At 41.0% G+C, this 17,211-nt stretch overlaps 1 protein-coding gene across 1 annotated transcript in view; it reads right to left on the bottom strand.

The window, feature by feature from the left end:
• The window catches only part of SORCS3 (sortilin related VPS10 domain containing receptor 3), a 590,148-nt gene that overhangs the window by 266,434 nt on the left and 306,503 nt on the right, over positions 1 to 17,211 (bottom strand). The window contains exon 4 of the mRNA XM_024734978.1: positions 9,473 to 9,631. Coding sequence (XP_024590746.1) covers positions 9,473 to 9,631 — 159 coding nt within the window. The remainder of the gene's footprint in view (positions 1 to 9,472; positions 9,632 to 17,211) is intronic.

Below are 17,211 nucleotides of genomic sequence, written 5' to 3'. Positions count from 1 at the left end.
GGCCTTCCCCTTCATTCTCAGCCATAAATCAGGCATTTCTGGAGTTTCCATGTCCAAATGCACAAGGACAATACTTATGTGGGTCCTTTTCAGTAAGAAATCAATGCTCTATAATTTAATCTTCTCCTCTCACATTAAACCTGCCATTCTCCACATAATTGGAGTGATAAATGCAGAGTCAGACTTCATCTTCCTGACTTTCATACCTATCGGTACTCCAAATGCAAACAATTGTGACATTCGACTTTATAAAAATTACCAAGCACACCAACTTCCCTTAATTAAACCATTTAAAAGTTGCTTTTGTTACATTTAATGAATGATATATTACACTGCAGTGAAACATGCAGCGATACAAATACCACACAATGCTTCCAATTAAGACTCACTTCACTTATGCCAATTGACAACACAAGTGTTCCACACTTCATTCAGTTTGTGCATTTTAAATGAACTGGTTAGTGAGAAGGGTGCTTCTTTGCTAATGAGTTTTGTAATCAAGGCATCTATTTTAATTTCAAATTGGCTAGATTGGGGGAAATTGCTAGACTAAATGGCTGGTACTAATTAGGATTATAAAAGTATTCATCATGCCACGGAATTAACATGGGGGTCTGATTTTCTTGCATTTGCACACTGCTTGAGTTTTGGGGGAAAAAAATCTTGACAAATTGTCTTCTCTTTAGCAAACTGAACAAACACTATATCTGTTTTAGCCCTTCTTTTCATTTAAAGCATAATACATATTCATGGTTTGTAAATGAAGTGAAAGGATTTCAACTTCTATCTTCATTACCATGTTAAAAGATGTCTCCATAAACTTCCTTAAAAAACCCAGATTATAGTATTACCTATTTGAATGGCAAAGACTTGTTTAATCTACATGTTAACCCAAACACTGGAACAAATGGATGGGAAAAGTGTGCAAAACTGGATGAAACCCGAAAAAAACAACAACTGCTTTGTTGTTTATTTTCTTCCACAGGCAGAATTACCTAGTCCTATGACCTATCATCAGGAAACAATGTGATGGCTTTCCCACTCAAGGTTCCAACTCGGCAAGTGCCATCGGCTGGGGACGTGCTAGAAGAAACTAGATTCATCTGAAGGTCTGGCCTCTGTCCAGCTGATTTTGTCGTCTCACGAGTACTGTGTTCTCTGGGGTTAAGGGTCAATGTAAAGTGGCCTCTATGGGATTCTGCCCTGAGGCGGTGGAAAGTCTGTCCATCTACTAGCCAGAGCGAGGTGTGGTGGTCATAGTGGGGGGGTCTCAGCCAGGCTTAGAGGAGCAGGCCAGGCCCCTCACTTTCTGGGTGACCTTGACCAGGTGGATATTGCCTTCAAGAATCATATGCTCACCTGTAACTTGGAAATAATAACACCCACTTTGCAGATTCCGACGCAGATTCAATGTAACCATGTATATGAAAGCACCCATCAGTGCCCACAGACAGGAGATACTTAATGACATATATCTCCATTTCTGAGAAGCGCCTATATGTTCAACACCGAGTAACGAAACATGGGGAGTGTAAGAGTCACTAGGCGCAAACTCCAATTCATTGCGTGTGTCTGCACCTCTTGGCCCCAGAGTATTTGTTTCCATTACAGCTGTCAAATCAAATAACCAAACGCTAATTCAATTTTAGGATATAGCCACAAATTTCATCTGAAAAATCACCAGAATAAAGCGCTTCCTTAACATCCATCTCTAGTGGGTTCTTCTAAATAATAAAACCTCTATCTATCACTGAGTTGTAAATAGTAACGATTGAGGTTATATCCAACAAGAATACTTTCTGTTAGGAGAAAAAAATAGTTCCTAGAGTTTCACAGTTCACAAGGGACCACAGTGAAAAGCAAAGCTAAAGAAAAGAGAAACGTCAGACTTGTTATATTCCTAGTTAGGGAAATTTTCCTCTACACCACATTGCCTCTTGAAAATGTAGTTTAATAGTGACTTGAGATGATTTTACCTAAATTGGCCTTATTCGCACCTAAAACGTTTTTTAAGATCACTGCCTTATAACTGAACATAAGCTATGTTCAATAAGCTGTTCAAGGTAGATTACTTTTCAGAATTCTTTAATCATAAAATTAATCTATAATGAAATAGTACAAAATTTAAAAAACAAATGTTATTAAAAAACAAACATAATTCCATCATCTTAAGATAACTCAGGTAATGTTTGGGAATATTTCCTACCATTTAAAAATTTTTCTCCTTCCTTCCCTCTTTGCTTCCCTCCTTCCTTCATCTTATTTTATTTGTTACATACTTGTATTCAAAGAGCACTTGCTTATTTAATATGAATCATGTATGCATTTATATATACATATAATATATGCAATATGAGATATACATGTATTAAATAGATATTAATATGTATCCATGTTGCTACATGGTCATCATGACCACCATTTTAATGGCTGAATAATATTCTGGCCAATGTATATATCCTGATTTAAAGTCCCTTGGGGCTCCCCTGGTGGCACAGTGGTTGAGAGTCCGCCTGACGATGCGGGGGACACAGGTTCGTGCCCCGGTCCGGGAAGATCCCACATGCCGTGGAGCGGCTGGGCCCGTGAGCCATGGCCACTGGGCCTGAGCGTCCGGAGCCTGTGCTCCACAATGGGAGAGGCCACAACAGTGAGAGGCCCGCGTACCGCAAAAAATAAATAAATAAGTAAAGTCCCTTCATATTGGGCATTTAGTAAATTTCTGTCCAGATTTTCCCATTACGAGTGACTTTGATAACCATTATTAGGCTTAAATCTTTTTGGTATTATGCTGTTGGTGCAGTCTCAGAAGTGAAGTCACTGAATCACGGGATCAAATTTGTGAATATGTGCACGTCTTCTGATACATGTGGCCAAGAGGTTCACCAGGAAGGAAAACCCATTGCAGACCATCAATACAGTTTCGTAATAACGAGTTTCACCGTAACTTTGCCAACATTGGGTATTTTTCTTATGGCACAGAAAGGAGCACATATTTTAAAATACAACCTATTAAATTAATTTTAAATGAGCATCTTTTGAAAGCTTCCTTATGAATTCTCTGGATTAGTTAGACTTACTGAACATTAATGAATTCTTGCCTTTGGCTTAGACTAATTCTCTAATGTGAATATTTTTAGAAGTCTCCTTCTCTGTCATTTACCTCACTTGATATCTTCCAACCTTTCTTCCAAAGAATTCACCTTGTGTCTATTTCTCCACCAGTTTAGCCAGCCATAAATCATCTGCATGAAATTAAAAATGACCCAACTGATAGCAGTCCCACTGCGGGTGGAAGGTAATGACTGAAAAAGTACACAAGGGGGATTCTGGGATTCGGGTCATGCTGTGTATCTTGATCGGGGTGCTGGTTCCATAGGTGTATTCAGTTTATGAAAATTTACTGAGCTCGTGGTATGTGCACTTTTCTGTATGTATAGAACACTTTGACTTAAAATGTTTAAAGACTGACCTGACTTTAAAAGGCCAGGTGCTATCACACCAGGGGGAGTGGTCAAGGTGGAGGCAAAGAATGGAGGGAGGATAGAAGGTGTGGCAAGGTCAGGTCGACTGGGTCGTAAGTCCAGAGAGGCCTGCAAAGGAAGCAATAAGCAGAAGAACTCCTAGTTCCAACTGGAAAACTGGAAACCTAGGGTCAGAATTAGGCAAAGGGATCAGAGTTAGGGACCCTGGGCAGCAGTGTGAGCACTAACGACCAGTGCATGGGTAAAGACAAGGTCACTCCATATAGGAAGGGGTGGAGGAACACAGAGAAAATGGTTGCGTTCAGCCAGAGGAGGCTGCATTGCGTGACCCCTTGCCCACCTGTAGCTGTAGTCACCTCTTTCACCAAAGTATTGCCACGCCTGAATTTCTACCCTGAGAGCATAACTGCTTTGGGAAAAGTGTTGTTGGGAAGAGATACCTGCGTACCCTTCTTAATACATATATACGCTGCATCTTCCATTAATTATTTTAGCAAATGTTCTTTTCCCTGACAGAACTGTGGCAGGTTACCAAAAGGAACACATAGGAGGTAGCGGCAGAGAACTGAAGTCTGGGACACGATATAGAAAAAGCAGGCTTAGGAGGACAAAGGCCACCAGATCCATATTTTGCTGAAGGCTGTTCCTTTGAGCTAGCTTTCTCGCAAGCAATGTTGCAAAGCCTGGAGATTCTTACTGCACCACCACCACTGACTGCGAGCTAATGTTGTACGTTAAACCAGTTTGGTCATTCAGAACTCAGCTCAAATAGGTTAATTCTAACATCTGAATAACACAGTGGCTGTGCCACCTTTTTGATACAAAATAGGGCCATTCTTGCTTGGCCCACTGTTTTTGTTTTCACCTTCAGGAGAGTGGCCTCATGGAAACTGGTGTTTCTATGGTGATGGAGATAACACACTTCTATTGTATTGATGAGACACCTGTAAGATCAGCGTGGGCTCCCCCTAGGTGAGTAGGTCTATGGATTTTTCTTTCTCTTAAATTATGCACATATGATTTTACAGGCACAGAAAAGGACCTAATGAAAATGCAATGTTTTTCTTAAAAAAGAAAAAAGGCACCCTTCAGTTCTACTCTTATTCCATGGAAAATAAGCTTCAAAACCATGAGCATCCCTAGTCAATCCCCATCAGCTTTGTCCCCACCAGGTGGGGAGCCACGAAACCTGCTCCTGTCAATGGCTGCTGAGGAACGTTACCATCACCTGCTAATCCTGGAGGCTCTGAGTGCAATTACATTTCTAATCTGAGGGTTTACATGAGAATATAAATGAAAGGAACAGCTTCATTTGTATCCAGCATTCTAGAAGTACAAGGTTAAACTTCCCTTTGAATTTTCAGGCCCTCCACACACCAGATACACCCTAATTCACCAGTGTCCTGCTCGTGTGTGGCAGCACCAGGTAGGGTCCAATCAGGAAAACCTACCTGGAACCACTGTCATCTCCTCTGCTGCAGACCCTATTTTGCCAGTGACCCGACTAAAATTGCATCAGTTTCCTAACCAGCTTGTCACTCTGTTAGCTACTATTGAACTTGGCAGGTAGCCAGACATAAAACAAAAACAAAAACAACAACCAGAAAAGCCCCATAGTTGCATACCCACCTCCCTCCCTACGACCATAACAGCAACCCTTCATTATGTGTGCTAGTGTTTCAGAAAGTGGTTTTTACGTTGAAATTATGGGCAATTCTAGACCAGTCTAGCCCAGAAGCATATGAAAAATAATAAGTCTGAAATCCCATTGAGATCCTCATCTCTGATGACTAAAGCAGCTAGATTTGTTAAAGTTTCATTTTGTCAAGAAGATAAATGATAATAGAGAGCTCTGCGATCCCACCTCTCAGGCAGAAAAACAGCTATTTTCAACTCTCCGTCTCCGTGGAAGGCCCCCTGTCCAGGACGTATGCATCTGTAAATACATGAGCATTTGCCCATTTAAAAAAAAAAAACTATACTGAGTCTTTTGTCAAAATGAGGGATGTTTAAACACCCAGCTTTCTATAGCTATGAGAACAGCACCTATCTCTTAAGAGGACTGCAATGTCTTCAAAACCTGTCTCAAAATCTTTCAAAAGCTCTCAGTTACAATAAGATTACTGAACCATCCAGCTAATCCAAAACGTCACAATGTGAGCTGTTTCGGTCACCAGCAAGGAAGTAGCCTGATGGGAGCAAAACAGAATCCTGCTTCTTAAATAATGGGTAAATATACAGCTCTCCTAAGATGTTCTAGAGCTTTGGTTCAGAGAGGAGAGGAGAGGAGTAACTTTTATTATGTCCAACTGGTCAACCATAACCTATTATTTCTGCTATTTTTTTTAATCTCAAAGATTTTTAATAAAACATCTCCAAGCTTCTTGTACCCAAGAAAGAATCTCTTGTTTTTACTAAGAACTGAGTCAGTGAATATTAAAATGCAAGATGGCAGGAGAATCTGTAAGGCAGAGGGGAGCTGCCATAGTCCTGTGGCAGGACTCACAGGATGGCCAGAATAGAAGGACTTGGTCAAAGGCTCAAGTCACACTGAGCAGGACACAGAAAGGACTTGGCTAGATCGAGACACAGCAGAATTGGAGAGGCATGATCCTTCAACAGGGTCAAGTGCAAGGTGCATTTGCCCCCACCTCCATACGCCTTCATAGCTTTGGAAGTTGGAAGGCTTGGATCACTTTCACCCCCCACCAGGCCCTGACCAGTACAAGCTAGCCATGTTTCCCAGGTGATTCACAACCTGCCATACAGCATCTCAAGGAACACAACGTCATGTGCAGCTCTCAACTTCTAGACACAATTTTGTTCTATCCAGAAGGTATTTCCTTAATTCTCCAGCAGTGCCCTTACCGAGTAAGAACTCCTAGCAAGTCTCCTACAGCTTTGGGGTAGCAATTTGGAAAGTAGAGCAATTGGATATTGTCCTTTTAAAATATCATTCAATTAGGTCTTTTGTAATACATACAACTAAAGAGATAGCCTTACCAATTCTAAAGAAATGGCTAGTGCATTTCATCAAAGGCACAATAATGGAAACATTGATTCACTCGTCGCCACAAATATCTCCCTTTGATGCTGCAGTTACCTTAATACTAGCACTTTTCATTTTCTCTAGAAGAAACCAGCACCTCAATACATGCACATCAGAGAAGGCAGCAGTCTGAAGTAAGACATTGGTATATCAATCTCAACCACCCTTGCATCTTCACCTGCTGCTCCATGGCACCCCTCTCTTTGACTCTAAACCAGTAAATTACCCTGAAATAAAGAAAAACTCTGCTGTAAACTGGATGCCTGGATGATGTTTTATGGCATCTCTACAAATGTTGCCAGGGGCATCAGCGACCTCCTCACACCATTTATTTAAAAGAGTGGCAGGGCGCTGGTTAGAAACTTTATGGACCTGAAGAACACTCAGCCACTTCACACAAAAGATGCCGACAAGAAAGAGAACTTAAGGAAGAATACATCCAGAAACGTGCAGTGTGATTAGAAAAATCCAGCAGCTCCCACTGCCACATTTCCAAATATCCTTACCAAGTGAAAAAGCAACCACCGAGTAGGAAAGTATCTTGAATGCTTTATATCCACAAGGGTACATCACAAGCAATGCCGTAGATGTTCTCAGTGCTGTGGAGTTGGAGAAAAAGAAGAGTCCTTCTATAGACACACAGGCACATTGCATTTGGTTTATTAACCTCTTGGCATGAGACGTCTGTTGCCTCTAACCTAGATTGTCTCTGCATAAGTAAAAACATGGGTTAAGGGTTCTGAGTTTCATCTAAATAAATTACCATACCATTTAACATCCAAATGATTTTTTTTTCAATGCATCTTCAGAATTCCTACTAAGCATCTAAACTCACAGACTATCTGACATTTGGCTAAGTCTTTCATACAATATCCACCTGATGTCATGAAAGAAATGTATTTGCAATGGCTTTTGCTCTGCAAATGTCATGTGGGTGTCCTTAGGGAATTGCATTTAGCACCTGGCGCCTACCATGAGGCTCTATTAATGAGAGATATAAAGGTTATGTTGAAATTATTGTTTAAAGGTGCTGACATCTCACACACACACGCACACACACACGCACATGCACACACACTCATTTACAAATTATATATTCAAATATATACTGAAGAGCAACTGTTTCAGGACTTAAGAGAGAACAGAGAGAAGAAGCTATTTCAACCAAGGTTATTCTGTAGATATCTCTATGTAATATCGTGTTCATAATTATCCATTTCCTTTCACTGATTGAAACATTGTTACACAATAGTTTGGCATCAAACACTGTACTAAGGTTCTGGAGAAAGCAGGAAATACAAAGAAGAATTAAGTCTCTTAGGTATAAGTTGGTCACCTATAAAGGGCTCATTACCATAGCACCAATGCATTCATCCACTAATTCATTTGCCTAACAAATACTGATGATCAGTAAATAGCAGGCACTGTCCTAGGGTCTGGTGCTACAACTGTGAGTGAAACCAGACACCGTCCTGCCTTCCTAGAGCTTGCAATCTAGTGAGAAATGCAGATGATGCCAAATTCACATCAGTCAATGGAAAATCTCAACCGTGACAGGTACCCTTGAAGGGAAGGGTGCATAGCCTTACGAGAAAGAACACCAAGGGGGATTTAACTTTATCAGGGAGTTTAGGGAAGACGTCCTGCAGAAGTGATGCTACATCTGAGATCCGACAGTTAGGAGGTGTACTTTAGGGAAGAAGATCCCAGGCCCAGGAAAGGGAGCAAGGGGGACAGCTGGGGCGGGGAGGGGACTGAAAGATGGCCATTGAAAGGGAAGTGCTAACAGTGAGTCAGGAGAGAGAAGGAGGGACCAGACCAAGTAGGTGCTAATAGAGCCTACTACGGAGGACTTTGGTCTTTTTTTCTGCGAGTAATGAGAAAATGCTGAAGGAGTTTAAGCAAAGGCATGAAAAGATCTACATTTGGGAAATATATTGTTCAGGTGATAGTATGAACACATACTACAGGAAATATTAAGGATACCTCCTAGGTTTGCAACTAAATGAGTACAATTAGGGAATACTGGAAGAGAACCAACTATGCTGGGGGAAGGTCAAGAGTTCATCTTTGGAATATGTTGAATTGAGAAGCTTTTGAGATACACAGGAGACAAGGTCAAGTACACAGCTGGATGTATGGATCTGAAGCTCAAAGGGAAGGACTCACTGGGCTACTCTATCTTGGATGTACTTTTAGAAAATAATGAAATGGGGCTTCCCTGGTGGCACAGTGGTTGAGAGTCCGCCTGCCGATGCAGGGAACACGGGTTCGTGCCCCGGTCCGGGAAGATCCCACATGCCGTGGAGCGGCAGGGCCCGTGAGCCGTGGCCTCTGGGCCTGCGCATCCGGGGCCTGTGCTCCGCAATGGGAGAGGCCACAACAGTGAGAGGCCCGCGTACCGCAAAAAAAAAAAAAAATAATAATAATAATAATGAAATGGACATGTTTGAGGCTTCCCTCCCTGAGAACAATGGTTATATTCCAATTCAAAGCAGCAGGTGTGATGGGATATTCCTGGACTTGGAGTCTGACAACAGCATCCAAGCCCTGGCTCCTCCAGCTAGTAGCTGTGTTTGAACAAGCACCTTAGCTTTTCCGCACCTTTGTTTACCATAGTTCCATAAAATTATTATGGATATACATTTCCTACTTACAGCACAAGGTTGTTTTAAAGGTCAAATGAGTAAAATCATAGAGAAAACTATCTCAAGCCTGTGAAATGACAAATAACATTGTCAATAAATGAAATATATCCGCCTGCATATTTTGTTATGAAAGACTAGAAAGGAAAGTTAATCAGCTGCAGACACAACCAGCGTGGCTGGAAGGATACAATATCACTGAATCCCCTCCAGCGTTTGGATTGACTAAGCAAGTGCTTTTCACCGGGTGGTACCTGAGTGACAGGACATGAATGAAAGCGGTATCTGTTCACCTTTTGATCCAGACTGTAGGCCAGCACCCAGTCCTCTTGCTTGGGGTGGAAGAGCAGACTCTGGATATAGAAGGTGAGCCGGTATTTCTGATAGGTGGCCCCTTCATCGGAGCTGATCAGTATACTGCTCTCCATCTCAGGATCACTAAGAAGCATGATCTAAGGGGAGAGGAGAAAATACAGACAGAGTTAGTAGGAGAGAATAAATAGAAGAAAGTAAAGCATAAATATAAGGTCATCTGTATTTGTACAGCACAGCACAGAAAGGGGCATCTGGGCCTCTAGATGAAATATTGATATTTTTCTAACCCAATTTAGTTCCTCATTGCTGAATTGAGCTAAAATACTGTTCAAGGTTAGGTCTGCATACAAACGAGGATTCATTTTTTTGAGGTCCTTCTTTTCTTTTCTTTTTATTTATTTATGTTTTTTGCGGTACGCGGGCCTCTCACTGTTGTGGCCTCTCCCGTTGCGGAGCACAGGCTCCGGACGCGCAGGCTCAGCGGCCATGGCTCACGGGCCCAGCCGCTCCGCGGCATGTGGGATCTTCCCAGACCGGGGCACGAACCCGTGTCCCCTGCATCGGCAGGCGGACTCTCAACCACTGCGCCACCAGGGAAGCCCGAGGCTCTTCTTTTAAATACCTTCATTTTTGATGTATGTACTTGTACTTTTAAGTACCGGAAGTTTATTCCCGTGGTCCTCTGTCCCCTGACCTCAGGAGCATCACACCTCTGCTTCCTCATCTTCCCTCAGTCAATTCTCCACGTCACTCTTCATCACGCTACTGCTCTTACTGCTCTTAGTCATGAAAGAGATCCCACTGTTTTGTTCTTTCTAAACTGTTTTAGTGATGTAATTGATTTAAGTGGTTTCATGACCCTTTTGCTCTAGATGTTTTCCAAAGCACATATCCCCAAAGGCCTTTGGGACAAATACTGATGCTCAGGAAAGTTTGTCCTCCCCAAGCCAAATGGACAGAGTGGTGTAGTGAAAAGGCTTTGGCACCTGAAAGAGCACATTCAAGTATCAACACTTCTGTGTCATACTGTCACCTTGCAAAGCTACTTCACCTCTGGAGGCCTTGGTTTCCTCAACAAGAACTGGATCTGACAATCCAAGAACTGGCGTTGAATGCTTGGCATAGTACATATTTTTGACAAGTGATAGCTATGGTTACTATCGACCTCTCAGGATTTAAAAGCCCCTCCAGTCAGTGCAATTTGACTTCTACTCACAGGACCTCAGTGGCATTGGTCTCACTAAAGGTGTGAGTGATTTTCTAGTATTTAAATCCAATAAACACTGAGATACTCAGACCTAGCTGTCCCTTAGTTAAACACTTAGCAGTGACAATTCCATCCCTCTGGAAGCATTTTCTTCCAGGGCTTCTGTAACACCATACTTCTCTGGTTCTCCTTTCTACCTCTTTTGAATACTCAACTTTCTCTGATTACCCTTATAATATGGCTATTCCTCAACCCTCAGTTTTGACTTTCTTCTCTTTTCGCTCGACACACTGTTCCTCGGTGACCACTTCCACCCTCACTTTTATTTATTTTTCTCATTACCACCTTTCTGGAGACAACTCGTAAATTAAATGTCAATCTGAGGTCTCCTCTGACTTTCAGACTTGAAAACTCAGCTGCCTGGTGCCTTCTTCTATTTGGATGTCTCACAACACCTCACACTCAGCATGCCCCAGGATGTACCTCATCCAAGCCCTCTTCCCCCCGAGGGCTTCCTGGTTCAGTGAGTGCTTCCACCAACCACCCATCCCATGAGAAGCCGAATGCGCAACACCATCGCTAACTCTGTTTTTCCATTCACCTCCTATAATTAATTAGTCTCTAAGCTCTGCGTATGTTACCTACTCATTAACTCTAAAATCAGATCCATTCTCTCCCTGCCCATCGTGATTGCCTTAGTCCAAAATGTGACCATCTCTGTATTGGATTCCTGTAAGACACCCCTAGTCATTCTCACAGCTTCAACCAGTATCCCCTCCAATTCACTTTGCACACTGTGGCCAGAATAATCTAAAACCATTCAGGGGCTTATCTTTGATCTTCCTATATTCTAAAATTCTTAAAATAGCCTGGTATGATCTGCCCCTTGTGTATGTGTTTGGTTCCATCAGCAACAAAGCCCTTTTGACCTTTATCACCCAGCTCCACCCAACTTCTTTGAATTTCCAATGTTTGCCCAGTGACTGAATGAGTTTATTTCCTCTTATAATTTGTCCTTTCTTGGGCTGTACTGCCACCAGTTATTAGGGCTACTGCTACACACAGTCTGCACCATGGGGTCCAAAGTACCAAGTAAAGTAAAAAAAAATGTCCATACCTTATAAAACTATTGAATACTAGGATTTTAAAAATTTACCCATAGTATATATTAATATTATGAGGTAAGCTTTAAACAAATTCAATGCCTTTAACTGCTGAGATTCATAGTGATTTTCCTCTTTTATTCCTTTATAGCTTCCAAGACAAGTCTACTTTCTTTTTCTCAAATACTTGCTTTGGCTTCATCGAAATAAGTTATTACTAGTTATCAGCAAATTTCTGAGAAATGGATGCAGTATAGTTTTTTTCTTTTTTTCCATTCATGTGTGAATAATCTAGGGGAAAAGCTCTTAGATGGGTTACTCATAGACAATAACTTTCTCCTCCCTTGGCACTGCGAAGGGTAGGGACTACTGGTAAAAGCACCCCTGCTGCCCTTGAAAAAATCTAAGAGGATGCACCCATGCTCCTTGCAGAGTCTGCAAGGACAAATATACAGGGAAAGAATGAAGCTATCATAACCACCTTCTCTTGCTTCCTGGCACGTACCGATGAGCTACATAACAGGCAATGAAATCATTTCTCCCCTGGTGCAGAGAAATTAAACTGCTTATTTTATGCAGGTATAAAGAAGCTTCATGCGTATGATTTTAATTAGAAGGTAAGACCAACATCATAAATGAACTTTATTTTATATACCATGAGTTACAATATACTGAATAAGGGTTACCATCAAATATCTAGTGCAATGTACTCTCTTCGTCCAGCCGTTTCTCCCTGCACACACACTACACACTTGCTTACACAACACACTGAGCCACACACAAATGAGGCATATGTGTGCGCACACATACGCTTATACATATATCACGGGGGCACGTATATGCATGCACACGTACAGAAATACACTTATATTTAAGGTCTATTGAGATTGTGTGTTGGTTTTAGGGTGCTTTTGTTGGCAAGAGGACATTTTTATTGCAACCTTTCTCTGACATTCTCATCAGAAATCTTTTTTTTGCATATACCCTGAGAAAACCATAATTCAAAGAGTCGTGTACCACAATGTTCACTGCAGCACTATTTACAGTAGCCAGGACATGGAAGCAACCTAAGTGTCCATCCACAGATGAACGGATAAAGAAGGTATGGCACATATATACAATGGAATATTACTCAGCCATAAAAAGAAACGAAACTGAGTTATTTGTAGTGAGGTGGATGGACCTAGAGTCTGTTGTACAGAGTGAAGTAAGTCAGAAAGAGAAAAACAAATACCATGTGCTAACACAGATATATGGAATCTAAAAAAAAAAAAAGATTCTGAAGAACCTAGGGGAAGGACAGGAATAAAGACGCAGACGTAAAAGACAAATACCGTATGCTAACACATGTATATGGAATTTAACAAAAAAAAATGTCATGAGGACCCGAGGGGTAAGACAGGAATAAAGACACAGACCTACTACAGAATGGACTTGAGGATATCGGAAGGGGGAAGGGTAAGCTGTGACAAAGCGAGAGAGAGGCATGGACATATATACACTACCAAACGTAAGGTAGATAGCTAGTGGGAAGCAGCCGCATAGCACAGGGAGATCAGCTCGGTGCTTTGTGACCACCTAGAGGGGTGGGATAGGGAGGGTTGGAGGGAGACGCAAGAGGGAGGGGATATGGGGATATATGGGTACATATAGCTGATTTACTTTGTTATACAGCAGCAACTAACACAACGATGTAAAGCAATTATACCTCAATAAAGATGTTAAAAAATATACTTTTATATACTTTGATATCACTGGCAGTGTCTGTATTCAATCCTAGTGTCTGAGAAGAATGGAAGGAGGGACATAGAAACCTACATGTTTTGGATCCTAACCTGTGCTGGGCACTTAACAGGGTATTTTATCGAAACCTGAAACAAATTATGTGACATATCATTACTTGCATTTTACAGGTAAAGAAACTGAGGCTCAGAGGAGGAAAGCAACTTGCCTATTACCTCCTCTGATGGACTCAAATGCCACCACCTCCTGCCACACACAAACTAACACTAATGCTTTTCTGGACCTTGAAATCTTAGCACTTTGTGCTTTACCAAGGGACAAGGGAATGTCAGAGAAGCAGCTCTTTATTCTTTTTTAAGCAACGCTAAGAAATCCACACACCAAAAGCAGTTTCAAGAAAGCCCCTTTCCTCCTCTAACTCATATCCACCTTTGGCCAAGAGGACATGAAGAATTAATGAATAGGAAACCAAAGGAGAAATAGAATGTTAGCGCTAAAAAAAAAAAAGAAAAAGAAAAAGAGGGAACCATAATATTAACATAAATAGAATCAGAAAGCAAAGCCTCAGCAGAAGTTAAGCCTCAGGGTAAAATATGTATATTGTGTATGAATCTACGTAACTACTTCTATAACTACATATACAAAGAAAATCATCCCATGTCCACCAAGATTGTTACTGGGAAGAAGGAATTTCAAAGGTAAATGCCTAAGAGGGCAAAGCAGGTAAACTAAGTGAGCAAAGCAGATAAAGCAAAACAAGGAGTGGTAAGAACTATGCCGAGGGGCTTCCCTGGTGGCACAGTGGTTGAGAGTCCGCCTGCCGATGTAGGGGACACGGGTTCGAGCCCTGATCCGAGAGGATCTCGCATGCCGCAGAGCAGCTGTGCCCGTGAGCCATGGCTGCTGAGCCTGTGCATCTGGAGCCTGTGCTCCGCAATGGGAGAGGCCACAGCAGTGAGAGGCCCGCGTACCGCCAAAAAAAAAAAAAAAAAAGAACTATGCCGACATGGAAAGTATACACCTCTCCTTAAAACGTTTAAAATGAGATTGTTACAAAACAAATTTTACTCACATTCAATCTGTCTGTGGACTGAATTTATGAAGTAGGAATGTGACTCTTGGCATAGTTATGACAGTTTGATCTTACAGACCCAAAGAAATTTACAACCCTTGCCTTTGAATCTTTAATTGCAGGGATATACATATAAAATTTATGGCAATACCTGTTAAGACACCTGTGAATTCTGCATTTATGTGATTTTGCTAATATAAACAGGGAAGGGTTCCCACTGGAGATTTTTTGTTTTGTTTTCTTTTGCTTTTGCTTCAGTTTGCTTTGATTCTTTTTCTAGCTTGTCCTGACACAAGATCTGCACTGGGTGTATGCACGTGCTGGAAGAGGAGAAGGGGGTCTTTCATTTCGGGTTGAACAGAGTTATTAATGCCATAGGCTCTGGGGGAAGGTGTCTTGAGTTCAAATCTTCAGTCTGCTACTTTATGTGTAAACGTGAGGATATTACCCAGTTTTTCCAATCAGTTATCTCACCTATGAAAAAAACAGATAATAATTATCTCTAACTCACAATGCTCTTGAGAGGATTAAATGAGATGAGGATTAAATGAGATAATGATTAAAGAGCTTAGCACAGGGCCTTAATGGCTAAATAAACATGAACCTGGATCTATAAATCACCCAGGATAAGAGCACAACTGCAGTCAGAAGTGATGCCAAGCAGGTTGGAGATTTGGGGATTATTTGCCTCCCTCTTGGCTCCCTGAGTTTTGTAGGTAAAATCCAAAGGGATGGGTGGTGGGGGTAAAGGGGGAATGCTGTTCAATGTGTATAAAGCTTCAGGCCTGCAAGACGATCAAGTTCTAGAGATACAACTTTGTGCTTATAGTTAACAATACTGCACTGAGCAACTGGAAGAGATTGGTAAGAGGGTAGCTCTCACGGTATACATTTTAGTGCCACAATTTTTTAAAAATGTGAAAGGATGAGGGAGAACAAAACTACAATTTACACTTATTTTACATTCTTAGTAACATTTTAAGAAAAACACACTCTATTAGCAAATAGCAACACGGCCAAAATGAACACCAATCAGTAGGTAACTGTCAATTCACTAAATACCATTGCGCTTTGAATGACCACTCTCATCTCTTCAATGGGAGGCTCTGGCCCATGAAGGAATTAAACACACCACTGCCTTAGGGGTAAGAACCTCATACAACCTGTCTCTATGGATTTGGGCATTTATGGTACATGAATTGTCTGTATCTCAGATTAGAGATGGACAAGTTTTAGAGTTTATCAACATACAGATGGTACAATATCTTTTTTTTTCTTTCTTTTTTTGGACCAGTAATTCTTTTTGTAGGAAATTCCTGGGAAACTTGAATAATGGTGGCACTAATTTTAATGGCGGGTTGCAAATTACAAAAGACACAGATGTAAGTCAGCAATCAGGCAAGGCTTTGCTTCAGCAACTTAGATTTTCAAAAGCCTATAAGCTTATTTGTGTCTAAACCAGTCAAACTTAGTATCGAAGATGTCAAAATCCTCCCCAGAAATCTTTCCAGAATGCCCACCTTCCTGCTGCTGGGTGAGTCTTATAATACCCAAATTGTAAAATTAATGAGTATGTTATTTATTCAGTTGCCATGCTCTGTTTCTCCTGTATGCAATCTATAAAATGGGGTGAAAGCTATAGGTTTCTCAGTCTCTTACTCTGCCAGAATCCCAGAAATGCAAAGGAAACAAATTGTAGTTCAATGCTTTGAAAACAGTCTTTGAATAGGAATAAGTAGACTTCCTCTGAATAGAAAAGCAGAAATGCTATAATTTACTGTATAATTGAGTTCTAATGGGAGACTCTTAGCACAGCTAGTGCTCAGTAAGAAATAACAATAATATCAATACAAGCTCACACAGAATATAAGAGATATTCTTTAGGCTGACCCCTAAACCTACTGACATAATCAATATGTTGTTGAATATTGACTTACACACAAATAAAGCCTGTTACAGATAAGGGTCTTCATCACAATATAACAATATACCAGCATTCGCTCCCCACCGCCCATCTATCTATTTATCTCTCTACCTAACGTCTCCTCTTATATCAGAAGTTATAGCTGGCAAGAAAGGGGGTTGCCCTCAGGGGACATTTAGCAATGTATGGAAACATTGTTTTCTATTGAGTTATAATTAACATACAATATTATATTACTTTCAGGTGTACAGCATGCTGATTCGTATTTTTATACATTTTGACATGATCACTGTAATAAGACCAGATACCATCCTCTTACCAAACAAAGTTGTTACAATATTATTGACTACATTCTCTATGTGTACATTACATCCCCTATGACGTTTATTTTACAGCTGGAACTTTGTACCTCTGATCCCCTTCACCTATTTCATCTAGTCCCCCTCCCTGGAGACATTTTAATTGTCACAACTAGGGTCAGGAAAGAGAGTAACTGGCATCTACTGGGTAGAGGCCAGTGATGCTGTTAAATAATTACAATGCACAGGACAGCACTGGACAACAAATAATTATCTAGCCCAAAATGTCGAAAGTGCTGCTACTGAGAAACCTTGTTACAATATTTGTGCTTTTATAAGTATATATATATATATATATATATATATATA

The sequence above is a fragment of the Neophocaena asiaeorientalis genome, unplaced genomic scaffold (genome assembly GCF_003031525.2).
Source record: "Neophocaena asiaeorientalis asiaeorientalis breed wild unplaced genomic scaffold, Neophocaena_asiaeorientalis_V1.1 scaffold240, whole genome shotgun sequence".
NCBI classification, from domain to species: domain Eukaryota; kingdom Metazoa; phylum Chordata; class Mammalia; order Artiodactyla; family Phocoenidae; genus Neophocaena; species Neophocaena asiaeorientalis.
The sequence above is the reverse complement of the archived record's forward strand: the minus strand, read 5'-3'. Positions and strand labels throughout refer to the sequence as shown.